The sequence below is a fragment of the Tiliqua scincoides genome, chromosome 2 (genome assembly GCF_035046505.1).
Source record: "Tiliqua scincoides isolate rTilSci1 chromosome 2, rTilSci1.hap2, whole genome shotgun sequence".
Classification (NCBI taxonomy): Eukaryota; Metazoa; Chordata; class Lepidosauria; order Squamata; family Scincidae; genus Tiliqua; species Tiliqua scincoides.
The window spans coordinates 77,402,138-77,428,979 of NC_089822.1; the positions used below are offsets into that span (position 1 = coordinate 77,402,138).

General features: G+C 44.5%; 1 protein-coding gene across 1 annotated transcript; it reads left to right on the forward strand.

Moving 5' to 3' along the window:
* Nucleotides 1–25,901, forward strand: LURAP1L (leucine rich adaptor protein 1 like). Its single transcript, XM_066618502.1, has 2 exons — nt 1–305; nt 25,524–25,901. Exons 1-2 carry the CDS (start codon nt 42–44, stop codon nt 25,899–25,901), a joined length of 642 nt encoding a protein of 213 aa, XP_066474599.1. The 5' UTR covers nt 1–41.
* The last annotated feature ends 941 nt before the right edge of the window (nt 25,902–26,842 follow it).

Sequence of the window (26,842 nt, forward strand, 5' to 3'; positions counted from 1 at the left end):
CCGCTCCCTTCAGCCGAAGAGCCTCCCCTGCTTGCCAAGCCATGGAAGAGCCTTCCCTGCAGCCAGACCTGCGAGACATCGAGCTCAAGCTGGGGCGCAGAGTCCCCGACAGCCTCGTGCGCTCCTTGCGGGGGGAGGAGCCCTTCGCCTGCTGCCACTGGGAGAGAGACCGCCAGCCAGCAGCTCCTTGCACCGCCGCCTGCCTGGCCCCCAGGGCCGCCGCCATGCTCAGCCCCCGCACCAGCCACCATTCCAGCGCCCTGGAGAGGCTGCAGACCAAACTTCACCTCCTCAGGCAAGAGATGGTGAGTGCGACTTGGAGAGAGCAGGGGGACCGAACCACTAGGCAGCACTGCCCCTTACTACCCTCCTCTGGCTCGAGCGCACGCCATTCTCCCGCACTTGGTCTCTCCTCCGCTTTTTCTGCACTCTGCCTGCTGCCTGCCTCTACTTCCCCAGGTGAAACAGAGAGCTAACATTCCAGCTATACCAGTTACAATATGTGGGCTTTGATTCTGGCTGGGGTTGCTTGCTAAAGCAGAGCTGTGTTTTTGTTTTGTTTTGGAAAGGCAGCAAAATACAGAGTGAAGTGCCTCTGAGCATGTGCAGAAAGATCTACCCATCCACTCTGAGGCAGCACAATCAGCAGCCAGAATATTGGGGTTAGGAGGCCAGGCTTCCCAGTTCATAGGACTTGGGAGTCCAGGGCAAACTTCGAGAGAAGCCCAGGGCTACTCTCTTGTAGACACTAGAACTGAGAGAATGTGTTACTCTTCTCTTTGTGTGTGTGTGGCTGCAATCCTAACCACACTTTCCTGAGAGTGAGCCCCATTGAACAAAATAGGACTTACTTTTGAGTAGACCTGGTTAGTAGACCTGATTGTGCCCTGTGTGTGTGTTCCGCTTCATTTGCAGCAAGCTATCGGAGCACAAAACTATTGCATAGAATTGTAGGCAGGAGCTGCAACACAATCCAAAGTTTGTGGGTGGGGAAGGTGACATTAGTGCATGAGAAGAAGCTAAAAAGAAAACCATGCCACACTGCACTTTTTCTCCAGTGCTTGTACATCTCCAATTTTCATAAAAACACTGGAATCAGAATTACAGGAAGGGACTGTAGAATTGCATTGTGGTCATGACCTAACCTATGTGCTTGCTACCTGCTGGTTCATTGTGAATTTGTACCTGTTATTATTATTGCCCCCCACCCCGTATCTGAGTATTGTCTCAGAATCTGTTGTTGTGTTGTATTGCACTTGGATACTCTGAGAGATAGTCCTTCATCAAATGCAATATACCTAGAAATAGCAGATATTCCCTAGTTGTGGGTTGAGCACTTTGTTTCTTATTGTAGTCAGATCAAACTTGCCCATTGCAAAATGGAAACACTACATTTAAAGAGGACAGTTGTTTCCATAAATCAGAAGTTTCCCAATGGAACAGACTTTTTTTTTTTTCTTTGTTTGGCGTTCCCTTGTCATTTCCATCCTTTCTGTGGAAATGAATTCTGCCCTCCCCCCACACATCCTCACCCTTTTTTGCAAAGCCATAATTTGTGCCTGGACATAATCCTGAATCTGTTCTCAGTACCAAGGCTAGTTCCTGGAATGCTTTGAAGTGATGATCAAGTTCCACAGAGCATATGCAGAGTGTCTTTTTCTCACAACCAATTACAGCCGCACACTTAGTCAAATCAATTTGAACTCCAGGACCTCCTTTTTAGAAATGAAGCATTGCTGGCCCGTTTAGGAACAACAGCCCAGAAGACACCTGTATCCCACTGGGGACTGAGCTCAACCCAGCTCTGTAGAACCGTTGTTATGTATGTTAAGAGCCTGGTCCTATTGACCTCCCCCCCATGCTGATGTAGCAGTGCTAAAATGAATTCTACTGCATCATGCAAGGCGGGTTGTTGCTGAGGTCTCCTCTGGGTAAGGAAACAATTATTCCTTTACCTGGGGTTAAGACTTTGTGATGTGAGGAGGTCTACTTGGACTTGCAGGAGCTAAATAACTGGCTCAGATCCACATTGCTCTGGTCCATGTGTTGGCAGGGGAGGCGGGAGGGGGATGGTGATGACAAAATGGGGTAGTGACTGGATGGGGGATGGATGGATCAGGTCCAGGAAGGAGGTGAGGAATCTGCGGCTGCTACTGCCAACAAACTCACCCCTTCCTGGACCTGATCCACCCATCCCCCACCCACTCACTTTCCCATTCTGCCCTCTTCACCCCTTTCTGTCTCCCTTGCCACCTTATCGTCATCAGCATTGGCAGTAGACTCTGATCCGCTTGGGAAGGCTCTGGCCTGCCCACAGACACTCCAGCAACATGTGGCTTTGTGCGCTGCCAGTGTGATTTTCACATCTGGCACTGACTGCCTAACAGCAGTCAGCCCCAGGGGAGGAGGCACAGTGACAATGGCTAGAGGACTGGGCCATGACAGGTGAGGTAAATAAAACATTTTTCCAAGGAAAAATAGCCATGAAAGTCATGAAAGCCTGTCACAGTTTCCAAAAACAGCCCTCTCAAAGTACTCCTCATGGGTGGCACATCAGCCACTGGGCCAAATTTCTTACCAAACCAGAAGAATAAGAGAATTGCAGGGGAAACTATGTGGCTGAAGTAGGATTTGTCAGTTGCCCCTTAGATAAATGGTGCCTGAATGCTTGACCCACTGACCCCCAGTCCCTTCTTAAGCAGTCCAACAAAATACTTGTTGTCCAGGGAATGAAATGGGTATGCTATGCACCCAACAGTATCTGTTCTTGTTACTCATACAGGCACTCTTCCCCCCCCCCCCAGGAAAATAGGGACACTGTTTACCTATTCAGCCTATTTCCCTTGTCCACTCAAACAGTGCTGTTCTTGAACATACAAACCCTTGGTTTTTCTGCCACAGATTGGAAGATGGGTGGACAAGTTTGTTGCTTGTTCAATACACACACACACACACAGAGAGAGAGAGAGAGAGAGAGAGAGAGAGAGAGAGCAATTGCTATTCCTTGCTCCAGGGCTGCTTTGATCACAGTTGCAAAGTGCCATGGGGGGGGGGAGCAATTTGACGAGTTGTCATTGGCAGTGCCGTCACTAGGGTTCATGTCACCCGGTGTGGGAGGCCAGCACATCACCCCCTGCAGTGGGTGGGGCAACACTCTAGGTGGTGGGCGTGGTGATCTACCATCACCCTGCCCCCACTGGTTTTTTGGCTGTACCTTTTGATAGAATAAAGATATTTCAACATAGTTTGTTTCATCGCCTTCTGCATGAAATTACACATTGATTGATATATAGCATGATGGTCTTATTCCTCCAAACTCTGATTTTTGTGATTTTGGTCACTAGTGGTGTCACCTCCCCCCAGGGTGTCAACTTACTAACACCTTATTGGAGCAGTTCTCAAACTTTTAGCACTGGGACCCACTTAGAATGACAATCTGTCCAGGACTCATCATAAAGCAAATTAAAATAAATAATTATAAATAAATTAAAGTAAAATCAATAAATAAGGGAAAGCCAGCCCTGTTCCACCAGGTGAATTTTCTCTGTAGCCTGCCTGCAATAACCCCCCCCCCCAAAGAATCAGTAAGATTTTCACCCCTACCCAGTACCCAGTTCAATTTAAGTTCTTATATTTCAAGCATATCACTATCAGGACCCACCTGGCATTGCAAGTCTGAGAGCCCAATCCTATGCCTGTCTACTCAAAAGTAAGTCCCATTATAGTCAGTGGGGCGTACTCCCAGGAAAGTGTGGATAGGACTGCAGCCTAAAACAGAAAAAAATTTCACCTTACCCTGTCAAGCCTGTTTCATTCTTTTTATGGGGGGGGGGGGGCTGCCTTCTGGAGCATTTGTTGAGCTTCAGTTGCATCAAATCAGGACCATTCTGGTGGCCTCACATTTCCCTTTGCCTGACCTGCCCAGGAGCCAAGGCACGTTTGCTTACTCGCGAGTAAACGCGACCATGTGGCTTAGTTTTGCTTTCCATAGGGCTCAATGTATTTGCCAGATTGGAGGGAGGGACCTCCTTCTCAGGTGTTTTTTGGGGTGTACATTCATTGGATCAGGACCATTCTGGTGTTGTTGGATCCCTCTTAGCCTGCCCTTTCAGATGAACTAAGGCATGTTCACCTACTCATGAGTAAACGCGTGATACCCCTTGGTTTCTCTTTCCATTGGGCTCCATGCATTTTTTGTTTTCTGTTTTTTTGCCAATAACTTTTGATAGAAATGAGATATTTCACTTTGGTTTTTTGCATTGCATTCTGCTCGAAATTCTGCATCCAACGGTATATAACATGATGATATTGCTCCTAACCACCACAATTTTAGTGCATCACCCTCCCAATGCGCGTCACCCCCCCTCTTGCGCGTCACCCGTTGCGGCCCGCACCCCCTAGCGATGCCACTGGATTGGCTAAGCTGTTGAAAGCTATTGCTATATGTGTGACTTGGGAGACCCATGTCAACTTGTGATGTGCAATGGATGAAATTCAGCAGTGTGCAGATAGTCCAGTTTACTCCCCAGTAGCTCCTCAATCAAGGTGATACTATAGTACCTTTCTGTACGAACTTGCCAAGGGGTAACTGTGCTGGTCTCTTGTGATTCCTTGAAGACAGACAGTTTTATTGTGGAAGAAGTCTTTTTGGACCAGAACCAACTCTGTTAGACGCACAAAGTGTTATCAACTGGCAGGTATACATATAGACATGCAGGTATACATATACACACGCATATACATACATTCGTCCACACAGGCACGCACACACTATGGGTACATAGAAAAACAATGAAAACAAGTCGTGAAGTCAAGTTGTGAAGTCATGAAAAACAAGTTGTCGTGATACTTGTGCCAGTTTAAATGTATATGAGACAAGCATAGTGACATTATGTAATCCCAGAACTGCCTGAAGATGACCTTTTGGAAAACATTCAATCCAGTCCAGCAGTCTGAAATATGTGTGCTGAATTGGGGCCAAGAGCATTTTTTGAGGAGGAAACCCTTTGTATCTAGGAATCCTAATTGTGCATGCAGTTCTAGACCCAACTGAACATTTTTAGATCGCAATAGGAGTTTGTGACCCCTTCACTACCACATTCATACAAGCACCATCCTTCACAGTGCTGGGAAATGTGTGAACTCAATGCAGGTACTTTCTCGTTTAGTGACATAGTGTGAGAGGAGGGCAAAGGGAGGCTAAGCAACAACAAATGAATTTATTGCTTAGTAAGCTTTATGGGCACTAGCTTAGATGAATCTGTCAATCATATTACCCACAACAGCTAAAAAAATTTAGGCTTCCATAATCAGTGGCAGTATACCTTGGAACATCAGATGCAATAAAGCACGTAATCTCCTTGTGGACAGTGGAAACCATGGGAATGGACTAGATGGCGTGGGGTCTGATCCTCAAGCTTCATATAAGCTTTGTGACAGCTACTGTTCTGCTGGAACTCGAAATCAGGACATTGTTTTGCTTATCTGCTTTGAGTTTGTTTGGGGTCAGAATTCCAAGATTGCTATCCTAAAATTACAGCTCTGTGTGTAAGGCAAGATCCGAAGTTGCTTTGGGCACATGCCAACTATTTCAGAGGTTTCCTAGACATCATTGTGTTTCTCTGGCATTATGAACTCCTTTAGAGATAATGATCTTGCTATTGTTTACATAATCACGTACTTGGGATGAAAGCAGTCCTTACCAGTCTTTTCAATCACTTAGGTGTCTCTTGAGCTTAAGAAATTCCAGGCTGAAATGAGTTTAGAAGTTGTTACTCCAACAGGGCTGTGGCCACAAGAAGGCTGGTGGGGGCCTGATCTGTGAAAGGTTATTTTAGGCTTCTTGCTAAAATTTCAGTTAACTTGAAAAAAGTTTCTAGCTCTTTTTTTCCTTATGGTGGCATAAAGAAGAAGCATTCAGACAATATCCTCTTCAGGGCTAGTTGAGATGGTATTTTCAGTTTTGCAGTGATCACACTCGGTTAAGAACGTGTGCACTCGTAGCACATCCACCTCTTGGCAAGTGTGTTTAATTGTACGGGGAAGGGTTCTCAACTAGAAGTATCATCTGAACTGCCCACCACTGACTCAGTATGAAGTAAGAATGCTTCCAATTCCCACCATTCTGTTCAGTGTGTAGAAATGGAACTGAGGTGACTGACAAGGGCTGCGGCCCAGTCCTATGGGCTGAATACACTGGCAGATCATAAGATCTGCCAGCATATCCTGAAATTCATTGACACCGCAGTAACTCTGTACTGCTTAGCAAGTGCCAAGCCCAGGAGGCCTTGTGTAGGTGCCAGCAGCCCACAGAACTTCCACTGCACTAGGTAAGTTAATGACAGGGAAGGGTCTGGGACAGGGTGGGCCATGGCAGATCGCAGCGGCGATGACTTCCGTTGAGATCCAGAGCCCCTGGCCCAGGCCTGACATGCCTTCTTGGACCTATTGGATTCATGTCAGCAAAATAGCTGGTGTAGATCCGTGTAGGCTCATTGGGCCCCAGGGAGCAACGGAATAGGTATGTAATAAATTACTTACTTCTCTGCAATTGCTTACTTACCTGTGCTCATGGGATGCAGCAGAAGCTGCACTGGAGCCACTGTACCCTGCAAGGATAGAATTCGACCACTAGTCACATTTTAAATTTGTAACCTCAAACAACACTTTACAAATATTTAATGCAATTTAGAGTGCAATGCTAAAGTACTCTTAAGTTGGTGCAAGTCACTTGCACCGGCTTCCAGGTATCACAAATGTGCTGTTAAGCACTTTGCACCACTGTGGGAGTCGGGGAGGCCAGTGCAAGGACATGCAGTAGTCTCCCCGTGTTGGAGAAAGCTTTGGCAAAGGTAAATTCACACCGGCAACAGGCTGCCAGCATGGAGGTTTGGGGAGGGGAGGACGTTTTGTGTGCATTCTAGGGAAGAGGGAGGGTGGGCAGACCAGTGGGCAGGCCCAGGAGGGGGGTGGGACTGGCCTCTGGCACTTAGGCTGGATCCTAACACCTCTCCCTAACAGCCTGGCCTAACACCAGGTTGCTTGGGTCTGCACGAGCTGGCGCAGACCTGAGTAGCCCCATTTTGGTGGCTGGGGCAGTGCTTGAGTAAGGGGGAAAATATCCCCTTGCCCCAAGTTGCGCCACAACCACCTCCAACCCTGTGCTGGATACATCGCAGGCCAGTTGGCCTGCCTGTTCCAGCGCAGGATAGGCTGGGCTGCTCATCCCTAAGGCCACTGGCATTTAAGTTCTGGCTCTTCAGCACTTGTCCCCCACCTCTGCCACCCTATTTTGGACTATTCAGAATAACTAAGTGAATGGGACATGTGTTCCCGCATCACCCACATTTCACAATGCAACACCAAGAGGTCTGATTCAGAGGAAAATGTGTAGGCTTGGATCCAGATAACTGAATGGAGCACGCTGCTTGTGGAATGGGGTTTTCATGCCTCCTCTTCTGTTCTGGCCTCCTGCAATGCCTGTCCTGTAGGCTTAGTGTGGGATAGTGTTGGGTGTGGCATGGTGGTCTGTTGATGGATGGGGACATCACAGCAGAAATCCCATTTCCTCCTTACCTGAGCAGAAGTGCTGTTCCACTCCTGCAAACACTGGTAAGGATCCAATTCATTGATTATATTACTGTTCAATCCCTAATCGCTGTTATGAGGAACTGCAAACCATTCCGTACTTTAAAAACACTGCATAATTTTTCCTTTCCAGCAACAGTGCCTTATTAAACAGAGTATTTCCTTAAAACATTTGAGGAAATTAAACTACAATAAATAAAGGAAAGTACTCCTAAGACCACACCATGCCAAAAGAGTTCTAGCTCTCCCTCGGGGATGAACATATATTATATCAGAATGTAAACACTTGTGTGCCTTGGCTGTGTTTAGCGTTTGTGTGGTCCTCTGTGTCTTTTTTCAACCATCTGCTGTTAAAAGTTTTAATACCAGATATGATTGTCTTTATACTACTTACTGTTATTGATGTTCACAATATTTTTGCAAGGGCATATGAGGCGACACATGAAATACTTGGCAGAAAAACATTCAAAAATATATTACAGGATGAACAACTATGACTAAATTTGATCATTTTTTATTAGTTATTTTTATTGGTTTTCAAAAAAAATATTTAAATATTAACCAATTTAAAAATTAAAAGTTGCAAAAAAAAAGTTACTGAATTTCAGTTAACTGTGTACCTTAGATGTTTGTTGAACATGTTTGTTTTGTATATAAAACGGATATGGCCAGGTTCAAGTGCGTGTACTCAGTGAGAATTGCCTTTTTCCTGGCGGGCATATACAGACAAGATGGCAATGGAGGTGTCCTTGTTTCACTTCCCCAGAACAATGAGGCTTTCCATAGTATGAACTACAGGTGTGTCCTCTTTATCCACAGATTTGGGACCAGTGGATTTGACCCATCACATATCCCAAAACTGTGGTTGAGGATCCACTGAGTCTCCCGAACATGACTGGAACCCAGTTGTGTCCGGGAGCCTTTCTGTGACCCCTCATAGTGCTTAAAGACTGGTTTTCAGTGAAACCAGGGGGCCTTTCTGAGGCCCGAGGAGGCCACACATGACCTCCCCAGACCAGGGCACAGTTCTGATCATGTTCAGAGGTCAGGGCAGGGCCTCTGAGAAGAATTTTATCAGGGGGTACAAAGTTTCTTTTGGGCCCCTTCCCAAAGGGGTGTGTAGGGGTAAAATAGAGTGGGGGAGGGTGATAAGAGGAGGGGTGGGCAGAACAGAAATGGGGAGGAAACTAAACAGGGCAAGGGGTGGGTGGCAACAGCCAGCAAAGTCTTTGGAGCCCAGGTCTACTGGGCTTCCCAATGCAGAGCTCAGGTCTATCCACCTGCACAGTGTTGGCAACTAGCTACAGTAATATGGAAAACCAAATTAAACCAGTCTCTCTAAAATCGTTTAAATATAGAAAATCATTGCAGAAAATTAACATCATAGTATTTAGGCTTACACTAGAATGGAGAGTGTCCTGTTTGTAGAATTGGCAGTGAAGAAGGCCAATTCTATGCTTGGGATCATTAGGAAAGGTATCGAGAACAAAACGGTTAGTATTATAATGCCGTTGTACAAATCTATGGTAAGGCCACACCTGGAGTATTGTGTCCAGTTCTGGTCGCCGCATCTCAAAAAAGACATAGTGGAAATGGAAAAGGTGCAAAAGAGAGCGACTAAGATGATTACGGGGCTGGGGCACCTTCCTTATGAGGAAAGGCTACGGCGTTTGGGCCTCTTCAGCCTAGAAAAGAGACGCTTGAGGGGGGACATGATTGAGACATACAAAATTATGCAGGGGATGGACAGAGTGGATAGGGAGATGCTCTTTACACTCTCACATAATACCAGAACCAGGGGACATCCACTAAAATTGAGTGTTGGGCGGGTTAGGACAGACAAAAGAAAATATTTTTTACTCAGCGCGTGGTCGGTCTGTGGAACTCCTTGCCACAGGATGTGGTGCTGGCGTCTAGCCTAGACGCCTTTAAAAGGGGATTGGACGAGTTTCTGGAGGAAAAATCCATTACGGGGTACAAGCCATGATGTGTATGCGCAACCTCCTGATTTTAGGAATGGGTTAAGTCAGAATGCCAGATGTAGGGGAGAGCACCAGGATGAGGTCTCTTGTTATCTGGTGTGCTCCCTGGGGCATTTGGTGGGCCGCTGTGAGATGCAGGAAGCTGGACTAGATGGGCCTATGGCCTGATCCAGTGGGGCTGTTCTTATGTTCTTATGTACCAAAACTTACTTCTGCAGCAGCTGTAGTCCTGCAGCTGTGTCCCTGAGATGTACTCCTTTATGGTAAGGTTCCACAGGCCAAGGACCGACTGTAGCAGGCCAGTTTTCTCCCAGATTTGATGTATTAAGGAGTGTCATGTGTGCATTCCTCAGCCCAGCAGCTAATTTCTGGGCCCACTCCTTTGACTCCTGGGCCCCCTTTTTGACCTTTGAATTACTCCCTTTACCCCTCTCTCATGAGCCCTGGGTCTGGGTACCCTGACCTGCGGTTTTCATTATCCATGGATTTTTGGCATCTGGGAATGCAGCGGAATGGCAAATGCTGAGGCACCACCTGTATTTCTTTGCCAGACTAGTGAAACCTTCTAGCTGGATTAAATTCCTTCAATTTAATCAATAGTATTCTTTTGGAGGATAACTATGTCAGGGAAAGTTATAGATTCGACACCCTTTGACTTCCACAGGTGGATGGGGAAAGCATTCAACAGTGAACAGACTGAAGAATATAGCAGGAGGTATGCAGTGATGGGGAGAGGATTACAGTGGGGAGTGAAGGGAGCTGGCAATCAGGAGAGCAGCTCCTCTCTCCTTGTTTCTGGAGCTCTCTGGAAACCTGCTCCTTCTCTGTCAGTACCATGATTGGTGCAGATTGTAACCTGTAGAGAATGGATGGGGCTCTGTAGAAAGTTTTTTCTCATTCCCCAAGAAGCTCGGCATATTGGGGAAGAATGCAAGAAGAGCCATGCTGGATCAGGCCAAAGGCCCATCTAGTCAGCATCCTGTTTTCCACAGTGGCACACTCGCTGCCTCTGGGAAGCTCACAAGCAGGAGAGAAAGGCATCCTTTAATTGGTGTTCATGGGCACATTAATTCTGGATCTGGAGGGCACACACAGCTACTAGTAGCTACTGGTAAACCTGCCCCCTCCCCCATGAATGTGTTCAGTTCTCCATTAAAGCCATCCATGCTGTTGTTCATCACTACATCTTGCAACCACACATTTCATAAACTACTTACACTCTGCATGAAGAAATGCCTCCTTCTGAATGTCCTATATCACCCACTAGTCGGTTTCAATGAATGACCCTTAGTTCTAGTATCATGAGAGAGGGGGGAAGGCTCTTCTATGTCCACTCTTTTCCTTTCCATGCATAACTTTATTGGTCTCAACCATGTCTTTCCTTAATTGCCTTTTTCCAAGCTGCAAAGGCCCAGGCACTGTAGACTTACAGTATCTCCTTTGGGTTGCCCTCTTTTTTTGCACCTTTTCAGCTCTACAATGAGATGTGGCAACCAGAATTAGGATTGTGGGTGGTTTGTCCCCCTGCACTGCAGTTCAAAGAAGCAACTTTAATCAGAAGTGGCTATTTATCTCTCTACCCTTCCTGATCCTAGACATTCCCTACCCCAGGGTACCACTTTTAAAAAATGAAAAGACAGAAAGACGACATGTTTAGTGTCACTTCTATTCCCTGCTAACCAGGCAAAGAGGGACCTGTGAAATACTTGTATTTAGCAAGGGGAAAACAACTGCCTATATTTCATGGCAGCATGGCTTCTTTTCCAATGGCTGTTGCTGGTATTTCTCGTGTGTGTGTGTGTGTGTGTGTGTGTGTGTGTGTGTGAGAGAGAGAGAGAGAGAGAGAGAGCGAGAGAGAGAGAGAGTAACCAATTCCAGGACCATCTTTCCATTGTTCTTTTGCTACATGAACCACTTTGAGAATTTTTTTTTGTTGAAAAGTGGTATGTGTGTGTTTTCTTAATAACCATAATCTCGTCTGATCCTTGATCTTCCACCAGATGTGTGACGCCAGCCATCAAGTCATAAGCAGAGAACTGCTTTGCCAGGTTTGGAATCTCTAGGCTGTTCAGTGGTCATTTGATCGTGTAGTTCCCTCATTGTACCAGAGTCGACAACAACAGTTATTTTGTTTACACTGTACTTAATGCATGTGTGAGTACATACACATCTATTTTTAAATGTAACTTCATCAGTTGCTCATAGCCTAACCAAGCACTCTTTGCTCACAAGTCCATCAGGCCAGGCTTTAAACCAATTAGATTAAGAGGGATCAGCAGCTCAGAATCCTCACTTACCTGTCCAAATTCAGGCATAAACAAGAGCTGTCCCACTCATGCTGAACATGGCGTACTGTTTAGTCTCTGTCCTGTCTCCAAAGAAGCGGCAATAAATACCCCAGCAGACACAGATAATACGCAGATTTCAGGCCATCCCCCGAATGTTTATATTCCGCAGCCACAGTTCTGTATTGCTGCTTGAGACAGATGTCCGGAACACATCATAATGAATCAAGCGCCATCTGCTTGCAAATTTTCTGACACCAGCAGCCTCTCTTTATCACTGGGCATTGACCTCAGTGTTTACACTTGTATTAGCATGTCTGACAACATCAGTACGTTTGTACAAGGGATTTTCTGAGCACGTCTCTCGCTTCCATATGACCAGAAATGTGTGCCAAATAAAATGTACACTTTTGCCTCCTTCCCGTGAAGCAACTGCAGCGCCAACTGCATTAATTCCGGAGAGCTTTGACGCTTCCTGTATTGCCCAGCTTCGTCTGTCGCTGTTTCCCAAGGACATGAAAGGGAAAAAGAAACATTTGCGGTTCAATAGTTCTCTTTTTAGTCCCAGTGACCCTCCTGCTGCCATATGCCAGACATCTGTCTTTTATTACAAGCAATCCAGGCTTCTTCAATGACTGAAGAGATGAATTAGCCCTCTGGTTATGCTAATTTTCATGTGTAACTAACCTTTTATACAGACCTTAACAACTGGACACCTTAGGCCACAACCTTGACTTTACTTATGAGCTCTTAAATCAGGTTTTTTTTTTTTTTCTGAACTGTGAGTACCGCCCCCACATTTTAGGCAACTGGGGTTTCCAGCCCAGTGAATGCATTGTTTAAAGAGATATAATTGCCAGTGTATGATATCCACACATTGGGTGAAAACAAATGTGCAGGGCCAGTATACATGCAGCAGTCCTGTTTGCTATGTCAAGTGTGGAGTTGCCATAAGCAATTTTCCACACCTAATTTCAGGATTGCCCTCTCTAGTGTATACCCCCCCCCGTGCCTTCAGCAGATCCTACATGCATATCAGTAGGCTGCTTACATTTCACAGCTTGTGGAATAATTGGGGGGGGGCACCAAAGTTGCTTCCACATTACGTCCCTTTAGTGATCCTGAGATGCTCCTTTTCTGCAATCAACTGAAAACCTAATTACAAGTGTGCATCGCTTAATGACGGACCGCATGTATGACAGTGGCCAAAGCATAATAAAGAGTTTCTTAATGAGGCAGTTAGATCTGCAGTGAGGCATAGCTTGCAGCAGAGCATCTGTTTGTTATTATTATTAACAGTATTTATATACCGCTTTTCAACTAAAAGTTCACAAAGCGGTTTACAGAGAAAAATCAAATAACTAAATGGCTCCCTGTCCCAAAAGGGCTCACAATCTAAAAAAATGCAAATGAACACCAGCAGACAGCCACTAGAACAGACAGTGCTGGGGTGAGGTGGGCCAGTTACTCTCCCCCTGCTAAAAAAAGGAGCACCCACTTGAAAAAGTGCCTCTTACCCAATTAGCAGGGGTAATTAGCAGAGCGTCTGTTTATACAACAAAGAGGCTCTTAATGCAAAGAAGAGGCAATCTATCTCCTATAGCCTGTGCAGCCAGCTAGTGTCTGGCAGGGAGTGTTTGTTTGCACTACAAAGGCACTAGATTGGGCTAAATGTTCACCTAATGACTAATCGCATAACAACAGGGATCCCCGTGGTTAAGTGATGCAAAACTGTGGTTCCTGCAGCAGTTAATATACAGGCGCCACCACCCCATATCTGTGGATCTGGTGTCTGTGGTTTCACACTAGAGGGAGACTAAGCAAATGTTAACAGGAAGCAAGAACTTTGATTACCCTCCTCCCTGTAGTGTGCAGGCTGGTTGCCCACATGTCCCACTCTTCAGTTAAGCAAAAATGTTCCTTGGTGAAGCAAGAAACACCTGTGTTTCCATCAATTCTAATGGAAAACAAAGGTAATGGCCATGTGGGGAGGCACAGAGGGCTGCTCTTTATATCGGGTTCCCCCATATCTGTGGGTGGGGGCAGAATGGAACTCCTATGGATAACAGAGGACACCTGTAGTGCTGTATTTCTCATTAAAAAATCTGGCAGTGCTCTGGGCAAGAGTCTACAATATGTTTACTCACATGTAAGTCCCTGACAGCAAAGGTCTTGCACCTCCCTGCAACTATCCTTTTCATAATGTCTTTGCCCATTCTTTTTTCCATTATTAAATTAGAATAGGGACGTAAGTTTGCTGTTGTTAACAACCTAATCCTAAGAATGCATACTCAGAAATAAAATGATCATTTCCAAGTAAGGCTGTAATGTTACTGGCGGTTATTAATGTTCCCTTGGTGTTCAGGATCAGGGCACAGATTTGGTTGTTCAATGTAGATCAGGGGTGCTCAAAGTTTTTGGCAGGAGGGCCACATCATCTCTCTGACACTGTCAGGGGCCAGAAAAAAAAAAGCATTAATTTACATTTCAAATTTGAATAAATTTACATAAATGAAAATATTAGAGACAGAAAATGAATGAATGAATTCAAGCCAGTTTATGATTCTAGTCACACTAATAAGGGGGGGGGGGGAGATCTTCAAGCCAGTTTATGATCTCATTCATACATACAAAGGGGGGAGATCTTCCACACTTTCACACACATACACCCGCCTGCTCGTATGCCCCCTTACCCTCCCTCCTTCCCTCTCTTGTTTGCTTGGGTGGTATGTGCTCCTGCCTGGCCGCCCACTTGGCTGCCTGCCTGCTTGCCCAGCTGCATGCCTACCTGCCTGCCTGCCCACCTAACCGCCCCTCCTTGCTAGCTAGGGTGGCATGTGCTGCTGCCTGCCTGCCTACCTGGCTGGTCAAGGCATGTGCTGAAGGCTGAGCTGGGCTCCGCTCCCCTCCCCTCCCCTCCCTTGTGCAAGATCTCTCTCTCTCTCTCTCTCTCTCTCTCTCTCTCTCTCTCTCCTGCACTCCCCTGGCTCAGGTTGCGGGAGGGGAGGGGAGCCGAACGGAGCCCAGCCCATGGGCAAGGCAGGGAGAGACCAGCCGGCAAGCGTGCAGGGTCTTTTATAGTGGGAAGTAACACGAGACCTGAAAGTCTCACGTTACCTTCCCACTATAAAAGGCCCTGCGCGTGCGCTGGGCTTATCTTTCCTTCGCTGCCCCTGAGCTCAGCGGCAGCAAGAGAAAGCAAGGCGCGGAGCTCGCGTGGCAGGCCAGCGCGGGCTGGGGTGAGGGCCAAGTGCCCATAGGAGATGGGGAAACCTCTGGGGGCCAGATGGGGACCTGCATTGGGCCACAAGTCGCCCGCGGGCCAGAGTTTGGGCACCCCTGATGTAGATGATTGAAGTTGAACTTCATCAAGGGCTCTTCTGTCTGTCTGCATGTATATGAAGTTGGGATACGTTTAATAAATATAATTTGCCATCTCTGTGAGTGACCCTGTGCTAGCAGAAATGCAAAATGTCATGCATTTCTCTAAATACAAATCAGCAGCTTAACACAGGTATGTGAAATACCTAATGGTAAAAGCCAAGTACTTAACATAGGTGGAGAATCTCATACATGTGTCTTTCTACCTCTTAGCAGCACTTGGCTACGGACACTTTGCTGTTCAGTATTCAAGACTTAGATCTGATCAGCCTGGCACACTTCCTTGTTGGAGATGACAGGTGCTTGGATGTGTGTCATGGCCTGGCGCTATGCTGTTTCCTCGTTCTATTTTGATTTATGGTTGTAAAGAGCAATAGATGCTTGTCAGTTGGCAGCACTGGAATATGCACTTTTTCAGTCAGTGTTACTATTGGAAAAGTTTCATAAAAGTTTGTTATATTTGATATATATCCTGTCCTTTCTGCCCCTTATCCTTATGACAGCACTATGAGGTAAGTTAGGCTGACAGATAGTGACTGGCACAAAGTCACCCCGTGAACTTTTTATGACTTGAGTGGGGCCCTGAATGTGTGACTCACTAGTCTTAGTTCAGCATTGTAGCCACTACACCAGTGATTCCCAAACTGTGAGCCGTGGCTCCCTGAGGAGCCATGGAATCCTCGCAAATATCCTGCCACGCTGTGTAGTATATAGGATTGTAGTCCTAATAGGGTGCTGCGGCCAGTGGCCCAGTAGATCAAGAGAGCCGCCAATTGAAAAAGTTTGGGAACCACTGCACTACACCACTCTGGCTAAAAGTTGCTGGCTACCTTCAAACAACAAAAAAAGTCTAAAGAAGGATTTGTGAGAGCTTCAGATTGCACCATTTTTATTAAGCTGCAAAAAACCGAACAATTGATTCTGCAGTAATGTAGATCTCTGTTTTAATCAACAAGGTCAGTCAGAAACCATAAAGCAGTCATGACTGTTTCTTTTAAAGAAGTAGGAGCTTCAGAAAACTGGGGATTCAGAGTATTCCAAACTGTTGGAAGGGTGACAACATGCAAGTTAGATCTGTACAATAACAGAGGGTGTGGATATGTGTGTGTTCATCCCCACCTGAAGGGGGAGCAATTACCTACATAGAGCCCAATCTTATGCATGAGTACTCTGAAGAAAGTTCCATTATAATCAATGGGGCTTACTCCTAGGTATGTGTGGATAGGATTGCACCCTTAGTTCTAGTTTAAATGCTTGTAGATTGCTCTCTCCTACTGTGACAGGACTTCTCACTAGCTTCTTTTTCCTGTCTTCTTCTTCTACATCAATAACAATGGCTGCAGTTCTTTCCTTGCCTCAGTGAAATTCATAATAAAACTCAGTGTTGCTGTGAATGGGACTGATCTATTCCCTCAGCTCTGCTGACACAAATTGTGAATAGTTGAAAATAAGAGATGGTAGATGCTTGGTTGAATTGTCTCACCCAAGTCATCTTGATGTGATTTATTTTGTCTTCAGTTAAAAATTTATTGTGAGAAAGGAGGAGTCATAATTAGGCTCTGAAGCAATCATGACAAGTTTCTATATTTGTATTATGGAATTTAAGGAAAAACATGTTTGGACAATTAAATATGTAGAGATTAAAGGGATTCAGGGCCCAATCCTATCCAACTTTCCAGCATGAATGCAGCCACAATGCAGCCCCGAGGTAAGGGAACAAATGTTCCCTTACTTAGAGGAGTCCTCTATGACTGCCTCCCCACCACAGGATGCAGCGCACACTCCAATGGCACGGCTGCACCAGCATTGGAAAATTGGATAGGATTGGGCCCTCAGTCCTCAGTTATACCTCTGAATTGATTGCACTAGTGCATTAGTTAAATGGTTCCAACAGTGGACTATGGCTATGAAAATTGTGTGGTTGGGTTTCATTCTCACAGTGAATTATGGCATTCAGCCTACCTGGTTAAGAATAAGTAGATGATGTACTGGGCTAGAGAAGTAAGATGTGTTGTATTATACTCTCACCCTTCCTTCAAAAGGCCTGCAGGCTGGAACGAACCATAAATTCATCCAACTAATTAAAATAAATAAGTACCTGAATACATGCATCAATAAAAAATAGAAAACCGCATTAGGAGTCTCAAATCTGAAACCTTGATCCTAAAACCAGTTTCTAAAATAGTTCAGAGCTTTCCCACTCAACTTGTGCATAGCACACTTCCTGTCCTTGGCTGCTCTCCAGAACTCCTCTGAAATCACATGTGCTCTACCATGTGGATTGCCTCTTAAATTTTGCTCTTCCAGCTGGGGTTTTGCCTATATAAAACACCCTATTCATTTCTGAGGGAACAGTACCAAGTGGTGCTTTAATAGAAAATAATAGTGAGCCTTCTTGTTTATAATATAATATAATATAATATAATATAATATAATATAATATAATATAATATAATATAATATAATATAGAGAATGAGTCTTGTGCATGATTTATGGATATTTTCCACCCTTTTTAATGCATGGCTTTATCTAACTTCAGCAATTTTAAAATGAAGTACCTTGACATATGGTTTAATTCTGCCTGGCCTTAATAAATATGTAGTAGTCAGGTACAGCAGGTACAGGTACAGCAGTATTTTAGGATGGGCCCGTATACCTGTTGCTTCTCCCAGGAGCTCAAACTTTGCAGGCATTTCCATTGAATCTAATGTGCTGGTTGGGTTGGATGCTCTTTGAGCTTACCTGGTCCCATTTGCTTTGCTGGCTTGCCTGAAACTGAGCAGGGATCCAAGCATGTGATGATGTCTGTGATGGGGTTACATATGACTTCTGTGAAAAACCTGGTTGGGGAAAAAAAAACAGCAAGATAACGCACACTTTTGATAGCTCACAGCGGAGTAAATATATTTGCTGTTGGTAAAAATGATATGTAAGATCTAAGTGTGCTTATGGTGAATCCAGTTTTCCATAGGTTTCTGATGCATTGAAGAGTCACAGTCTGTTTCTACAATGCTTCATAACAGAAGTACAAAAAAATGTTAATCCACACTTCAGAAAAGTCAGTGGCAATGGGAAAATAATCTTTCACACGAAACTATTAACAGTCCAATTCTAACCTGCACTGGCATAGGCAGGCCAACTGGTCTGCACCATATGCAGCTCATTTAGGAGGAAGCTGGCACAACTCAGAGTAAGGGGACATGTCCCCTTGCCCCAAGTAATGCCCCAGCCACCTCAATCGTGCTACTAAGATCTGCACCAGCTAAATAATTGGTGAAGATCCAAACAGCCCAGTGTAATGCCGGGCTGTTCAGGAGGGAGGTTAGGATCCAGCTTAAGTGCCAGAGGCTGGTCCCCTACCTACCTACCACCTGCCCTGCCCCCAAACGCCCCCAAACCCTCCCCTTGCCCTCCCCAAAGACCCACGATGACTTCCCCAAACTGGCACATACTTACTTTCCCAGGGTGGCCCGGAGGCTGGATTTGGCCTCTGAAAGGCCATCCTCGTGCTGGCCCAGCCAACCTCTGAAGAAGCACAAACCCAGCAAAAGTCCAAGGAGCACTCTGGATTGTGCTCTAAGAGTTTCTAAGAAATATAGTGTGTAGGTGGTGGCTACTGTTCACATTTTGTGTTTTAGGGGGTTTTCTAAGATTAAAGAAATCTATATTGTATTATGTGCAAAACAAGTCCAGCCCTGATAGAAAAATAAAATTAGAATGAGTTATCTGTGGTATCAGAAATATTTTCCATATAGGTACTTGAAGTAATGAAAACACTAAAAAAGCATTGCCCTTTTGACACACCCCTTGAATGGAAAATTGCAATATGTGTAGGGTGTGGTCAGTCAGAACTTTTAAGTTCCCTTGATTACATTTCTCCCACTGAAATCAGTGGGACTTAATAGTTTGTGCTGTAGCTCTAATGCTGCAACAACAATTTTTAAACTTAACTTTTCCACTGCGTTGCAAAGTTGGAAGATAAGTCTGAAAAATGGTTACTATTCATGACGGATAGAAAATACTTCCATGTGCTTCTGAATAGCAGCTGCAGCAGGGCCATGGCAATGGCAGGACAGGGCCACTGCCTTCGTCTCTTGCTTGTGGGCCTCCCCAAAAACCAAAGCCTATCCCCTTTGCTTGGCCTGATCTGCTGACATGGATCAATGTGGATTTGTGCTAGCGATATTGCTGGTGCATGTCCAAATTGACCCATTGCAGCTGCTAGGGCTTACTCTGGGGCAAGGGGACAAATGCCGTCACAGGCCTTACAGGCTTCGTTCTGTGAGACAGTTCCCCCCCCTCCCCATAACATCACTGCTGCCTTCACTAGTGTCGCCCCTCCGAGAAGATGGGGCAGTGGCAGTGTGGAGATAAGCTGCAGTGTGAGATCCTCCCACATGTTCTGGGACTTCTCAGATTAGCTCAGAAAGCTAGGAAACATACCCTACACCTTCAGCACAATATAAGAAGAGGGAGCTAAGAGTCGGTCTTAGGGGGTCAGTCTACATGTACATGTCTTTAAGTACAAAAACAAGGTGAAAATGAGGTGGAAGTCTTGGACTAGCATTTCATACTCCCCATAGAAGTCTTACATTTTTGAACAGTTACCTATGTAGAACTCTAACATACCCAAAAGGCCAGTTCTAGTTCAGCCCTCTCTCTAATGCTCTGGGTTTTTCTTGCAGGGAGTTTTTCTACATGGAGGGGGCACTCAGGAATGATACCCACAACCTGAGGTGGTGCAGTCTATATCACACACATGCATGCACACAGATCAGGCCTTGAGTTGTTCAGGGCTGTACCTACTTCCTCTGACAGTGTGTCACTTCTGCTGTGTGAAGGGAATGAGGCAAAGTGAAGTTCGTGCCCCTAAAGAGGATTGCGGATTGAACTGCCATGAATGTGTAGAAATGCCTGCCTTTTTGCATTTGCATTTTAGAACATGGACGAGCATTTATTCCACTCACTTTGTTGGAAGTATGTTGTTAAGCAGGCCTGACTGTAGGTTGCAAGACCATAAAAACAAAGACAAAACATGGTCTTGGGCACAAAATTCAGCTTCCTGAGAAGCTCAGCTGGTTGAGTGTTTTTCAATGCAAATTTCTTTCCTTTATCATTGTGATGCTTGGCTTAAAGATAAGTGGAAGACATGGCAAAATTTCAGAAACCAGGATGGTTGCTGAAATAGTTCTCTGGGAAATGGAGCTTCCCTCTTTCATCTAGCTCTGATCAATCTTCTAGCTAGTGGAAGCAAAATAAAACTTGAAGAATAACAAAAATTGCTGGGTAAATTATGCAGCTCATGAAAGATATGAAAATGGGCTTGGTCTGTATAATTTATACCAATGGTTCCCAAATGTTTTAGCACCAGGACCCACTTTTTAAAATGACATTCTATCAGGACCCACCTAGCTATACTAGACTAAAAAAATGGGTTCATTTTACCAGCCACTCAAGCCTCTGTTTTTAGCCTTTTGACTATGAGGGGGGTGCCTTCTGGAGTGTTTGTTGAGGTCAACGTTCATTGGATCAAGACCATTCTGCTGTTCTGATATTCCCCTTTGCCTGGTCTTCCTTAGAGGAAGAGGCACATTCATCTACTCGCATGTAAATGTGGACATGTGGGTCGGTTTTGCTTTCCATAAGGTTCAATACATTTTCCTTGTCAGCAAGAGGGTGGACTTCCTTCTGGAAGGTTTTTGGGGGGCTGTGTTCATCAGATTGGGACCGTTCTGGTGGCATTAAGTTCCTCTCAGCCTGCCCTTTGAAAAGGACTGAGTTGTGGTCACCTACTCACGAGTAAGCATGCACATGAAGCTCAGTTTCACTTTCCATAGGACTCAATACATTTTCCTTACTAGCTATCAGCTTGTCAGTTTCAGTTTCATGACCCACCAATAATCAGGTCACCATCCACTGGTGGGTCCTGACCCACCATTTGGGAAACTGATTTATACAGTTTAGAATGTGCCAGGTTTTTCTTATAGAATTTTCAGTGCATTTTTTGACTTACTGATTGCATCTTTGTACCACTTTTCTGCCTTGGCCAAGACATCCATGGCGGTTTGCAATATTAAAGCAAAATCAACCACCCAAAAGTGTTAGTAATGTTGCTTCATTTCTAGTAGGAGATGTGATGACCAGTGGTGATCTTGCTCTTAGTATTTGACTTGCCCTTTGGGAAACTACTAACTTATCTCACATATAACAAGCTATACTACTAGAGTCTACTATTACAGATGGAAATGTGCTAATGCTATAAAGATAGTCCTTTAGGCTTGGGTGGCTATTTAGTTTTATGATTATTTTACATTTTACTGTGCATTATAGTTTGACATGTAGAAGGCTTTTCAAACAAGGCAGGTAGATAAAAGCGAGCCCGCAATTACAAGTGCATTGCAATTCTTACATAATGATAGGTTGGAAACATAATTAGAGTTACAGTACTGCTGAGTATATCTCCAGATCCATCCACTGTTGAACGCCGAAATCCTTTGGACACTTCTGGGGTATAAGCGCCATTGAACACAGTGGGAGTAAACAAGCATAGGAATGTGCCGAAGGATTATGTTGTTGTAATGCCGAAAACATAAAGTTAATTTAATTAGCGAATTTATTAATTGTTTTGAAATTAATTATTATGTTCATGGAAGAAGGCTAATTTAAATTTTTTTAAAAATAGAACATATTGCTGAAACACCTGCCATTCTGAATTTCAAGCTTTGTGAATCCAAATTTTAGCTCCCCATGTGAGCAGAGGTGGGGAAGAGATGTTTAAAAGTGTGACTGTAATCTCTTCCATTCGCTGCAAACATCTGGATTCCTGGATTCAGACATCCAACAATGGAGGTTTTGAAGAAGGAATAACGACCCAGTCCTATTGATGGCTCTGCTGCTTTTTGACCATTGTAGAAGGTGATCTGAAAGCGCATGTAGCCATATGCTTGCAGACCATTGCCAGAGAGGCCTCAGAGGCTCAGCGTGTGTTGGAGGACAGAGGAGTGCAAGCTGATGATGGTGAGTCAGCGGCAGGGAGGCTGGAATGGGAAGTCAAAAGCAGGTAGCACCTGGTACAGGCAACTTGCACTGGATGCTGTGCCCTTCCTCGTCTCCCAACGTGCCCCTTTCTCTCCTTGGACTTGTGCTTGCTAAAGAACTGGTGCAGGGCCAAGGAAATGCACTGGTGATTGAGAGGCTTATGGAGAGGTAAGGGCAAATATTTTCCCTTGCCTCTCCCGAGCCTCTCAATCTACCACCACCACAGCATGTCACACAACCCGTTTTGACACAGTTGCATGCTATGGTAGAAAAACCATAGGATTGGGCTGTAAGAATAAGAAACATGTTTGTTTTATTTTATTTACAAATTTATACCCCGCTTTATCTCCCTAGTGGGCATGCAAAGCAAATGTTACCTCTTCCAGCATCCTGTCTCCACATTCTTGATTTTCCCATACCCTTTTACCAGTCAGTATACCTGAGAATCAAAGTACAAGTTATTTTAACTTGCTTTTCTATTCTCTTAATAGCAAGCAGCAGAAGGGTGATCGGAAGCAGGACCACAGTGTTGGGGGAGGGCTTTAAAACTTTGCTCCCACCATAGTCCAGATCCAGGCTGCACTGTTACTCTCATTCCTGAAGGCTCCTGTTTGAGCAGTGGCATTGCTAGGGATGTGGGGGGTGTGAGCCACACCAGTTGGTGCACACCACTACTTGCCAAGATTTTTAAAATCTTGGTATTTTTGAATAATACCATCATGTTGTATATCAATTGATGTGTAATGTCATGCATAACACAGTGAAACAAACCACTTTGAAATAGCTCTATTCTGTCAAAAGTTATAGCCAAAAAACCAGTGTGGGTGGGGTAATGGTGCATCACCACATTTATCGCCTGGGGCATTGAATGGAAGAAGGTCCATCGGGGTGACATGCTGACCTTCCATACTGGGTGACGTAAACTCTAGTGACGACACTGTCCAGGAGAAAGGTTTGACAATATTTACTGTCTAAAACAGGACTGCAAATGTAGACTTACAAGAGAGGGAAGGGCTTGGGGAGAGAATAGTGAGAAGAACAGCATCTGTGAGATGACACTCGGGTCCTGGGGAAGGAGGATGGTGGCTTCATGAGGATTTTTTGGTGGGGGGATGGGTTCATGAAATGTGAAAGTAATACAAACAGAAGAGGGTGGAACAGATGGGAACTGTGGAGGAACAGGAAGAACACACCAGTCTTTTGGCCAGTGGTCAGCAACCATTGATCTAGGCCACAAGAGCAATAATTCAAAAAAAAAAACAGCAGTGTGTAATTCAGGATATTTTGACGGACTGGAGATTTTGAAAGATTCCATGGAAAGATTTATATGCAAAAGAAAGGAGGCTTGCCAAAACAAGATAAAGAACTCACTTCCTCAGAGTCTGGAATTTTTTTTCCTCTGGTTATTGTGAGTGAACAATGCAGATGTTATATTCGTGTATATAAAAAGAGAGAACTTTAAGAGAACAGTATAAAATACTATAATACACAGTAGATTGTATTCATCTAATAAAACCCATTTGTTGATTGAAACTCATTCTGTCCATCAACATTATACTGTTCCTTAATTCAAATGTACAGTGCAATTCTGTACATATTTGCAACCCACTGGTGGGTCTTGACCCACAGTTTTAGAACCACACTTCCACCGTCATATATGCAGTCAGTCATTGACCGACACATCCTTATGCAACACGTACCTGTTCAACAACTACATACTAACAGCAGAGGATCCGCCACAACTTCTCTCAAAGCACAGAAAAGAAATGGCAGAATAAACAGGTTTTTTTATGCACACCTGAAAACCGAGAAGGACAGGGCAGCTCAGACTTCCTGGAGATGGAATTCCAGAGCAAGGTCTTGAGTGCCAATGCAGAGCAGGCCCTGGTTGCCAACCAGATCTCAGAAGGCATTGACACATGGAACCCAGCATGCCAAATGATCTGCGAGCTGGTGGTCCTCCAGATGCCCCAGTTATTACTACCACGTTGAACTGAACTTGGCAATGAATTGGGAGCCAGCGTAGATCAAACCAAATTAGTGCAACATGCTCCACATGATCAGTACGAGGGAACTATTTGTATTTTGCTGAGTATATACAGTAGATTTTAGCTGTAATATGGGGGTGGAGTGGGGAAGATAATGTAAATGAAACTCTGTGCTTCATTCATGAGTAGCACTGCCATAATGACTGTGAATCTGCCTGCCTCCAGAATCACTTTGCAAACACAGGTGAAGAGGAGGAGGTACAAAAGGAGAGGAAGGAGGAGGTAATCAGCTATGCCCAGGAAGAAAAAGATGAGCCTTCAGCTTGTGAATCAACCATCCACCCCTAATGACTGGCCTCATTAGCAGCATCTCCCTCAGCAGGACTAGACACAAGAGTAGAAATTGTTCTGCACATGTGTACATGGGTGCAGAAACGATAGCAGACAAAGGTAGGGAGACCAAAGAAAGAACAATGGAGTGGCAAGCTAAGAAAAGGAACGTGGAGCTTGATTCCTCTGATAGGTTTTATTCTTCGTTTTAAAGTTTGTGGACAGCCCGCCTTGCGTGTGTCCCATTATGTAGAAAGTGAACTGAAAAGTATGCGATAAAAATAAATGAACCTGGGAAGGGATGTTAGGCCTGGCATCTTTTGGGCCATGTAGCTTTTCACATACATTCCCAGCATTTGGTGAATCTTGCGAATTATTATATTGCGCGCGCATGCGCGCACACACACACACGCACACACACACTCCCCGGTATGCTTAACTTCTGTTCTGTTTCGAGCCACTGGGACCAGTAATAAGTATGATGCTCATTTCAGCATTGGCCTAATTCTGCTTCTGGTTATGCTAATGAGGGAGTAAAGCTGATCACTGCCCAAAGAAGCAGAGCTCATTATGCAGGCCCTGTCTGATTTTGGAAATCTGACTCTGGCATGTCATCAATATTAATGCATGTATTCTTGCTGTGTGGATACAGCCCAGTGCGGTGCTTATTTTGTCAAAGGTATTTTGGGCTGGTTGCTTGCTCAGCTTCTCACTGGAAGGCTGTACTCTTAATATCTCATATTCCGAAACTCAGAACCACCAACCATCAGGCAACAAATTAGCATGTTCATGATATAAGGTGAATGATTTGAACATCTACGTCAGGTCTAAGAAAGCTGGATTTTAAATGATTGCAGCCCTATGTGCGTGTTTAAGTTGATTTATTTATTTTAAACAAGCCAATCCTGATTGATTATTGTTGCACTCACAGATCGATCTCCGAGCCACCGACGTCAGTCTTATGCGACAGCTCCTGCTCATCAATGAAAGCATTGAATCCATCAAGTGGATGCTTGAAGAAAAAGGAGCCATCGTCAGCCGGGGTAGCAGTTTGAGCGGCAGCCTCTGCAGCTTGCTGGAGAGTCAGGAGACCTCTCTGCGAGGCAGCTACAACAGTTTACAGGACTGTAGCGATGGGCTGGATGGAATATCAGTGGGGAGTTACCTGGACACTTTGGCGGACGATGTCCCAGGCCAACGTACTCCGTCAGACATGGACCAGTTCAGTGACTCTTCTCTTATAGATGACTCACAGTCCCTGCAAAAACATCCCAAGATTGAGTCTGATGAGTACTACTGTTTTGGTTAAGAAAACAAAACTCCATGAGGGGCACGTGTGCACTTGTATTTATGGTTCTTCTATGCTGCTATTTGTTTTAAGCAATTTAAAAGCACCTTTGTAATGGACAACCTATTTTAAATCTGCTTTAGTCTGTCTCTGATGCTGCTGCTGTTGCTTCTAGATTGTTTGTTCCTTCATTGATGTTTTTTCCCCCTTCCTTGTCTTTTAATTTATTGCCGTGATTATTTTCTCTCTTTTATAATATCACTTTCAACCATTTTTTTTACGAAATGAAGGTGAGGGGAAATTAACTATCTTCAAGATAAAGTGTGGGAATGAAATTTTTACTGAATTCTATATCTGATTTACAATAAAACTCTTTCTGTCATCTGTGGCTCTGAGTTAAAGATTTTTGACTAATAGTATTAAAAAAAACTTGATTGCATTTAAATAAAATTAAAGCTGCTTTGAATGCCCATAAGGGTGATAAAGCGGGGTATAAATTTGTAAGTAAATAAATAAAATATAGATGCTGTTTCATAACTCAGATGGGAGTACTAAGGAAATGCCCCAGCAGTCGTATTAGTGGATTTTGGTTCTTTTGTACCACAAGGAAAGGCCAAAAATCTCCAGGCCCATATTAAACTAATGCACACTTCAGGATAAGCATGAGATAACGCTACCCTGAGACTGTACCACTTCTGAATACAAGTTGCATATTTGAATGTAGCTGCTGTAAAAAAAAAAATCTAGCTTTCTGCATACAGAAATCTAGCTTTCGGTGTGAAGGCCAAACTAGAACTGTTTTCCTTGATACACTAGGTTTCCACAGAGAGGATGTTTTGGAAATAGCAACGCTATTACAAATGCAATCCCCCCCCTTGCATTCTGAAAGAGGGCCATATCACATACTGTACTTTTAAACAACAACAACAAAATTATTTAATTCGTAATGTCCTAAGGTCATT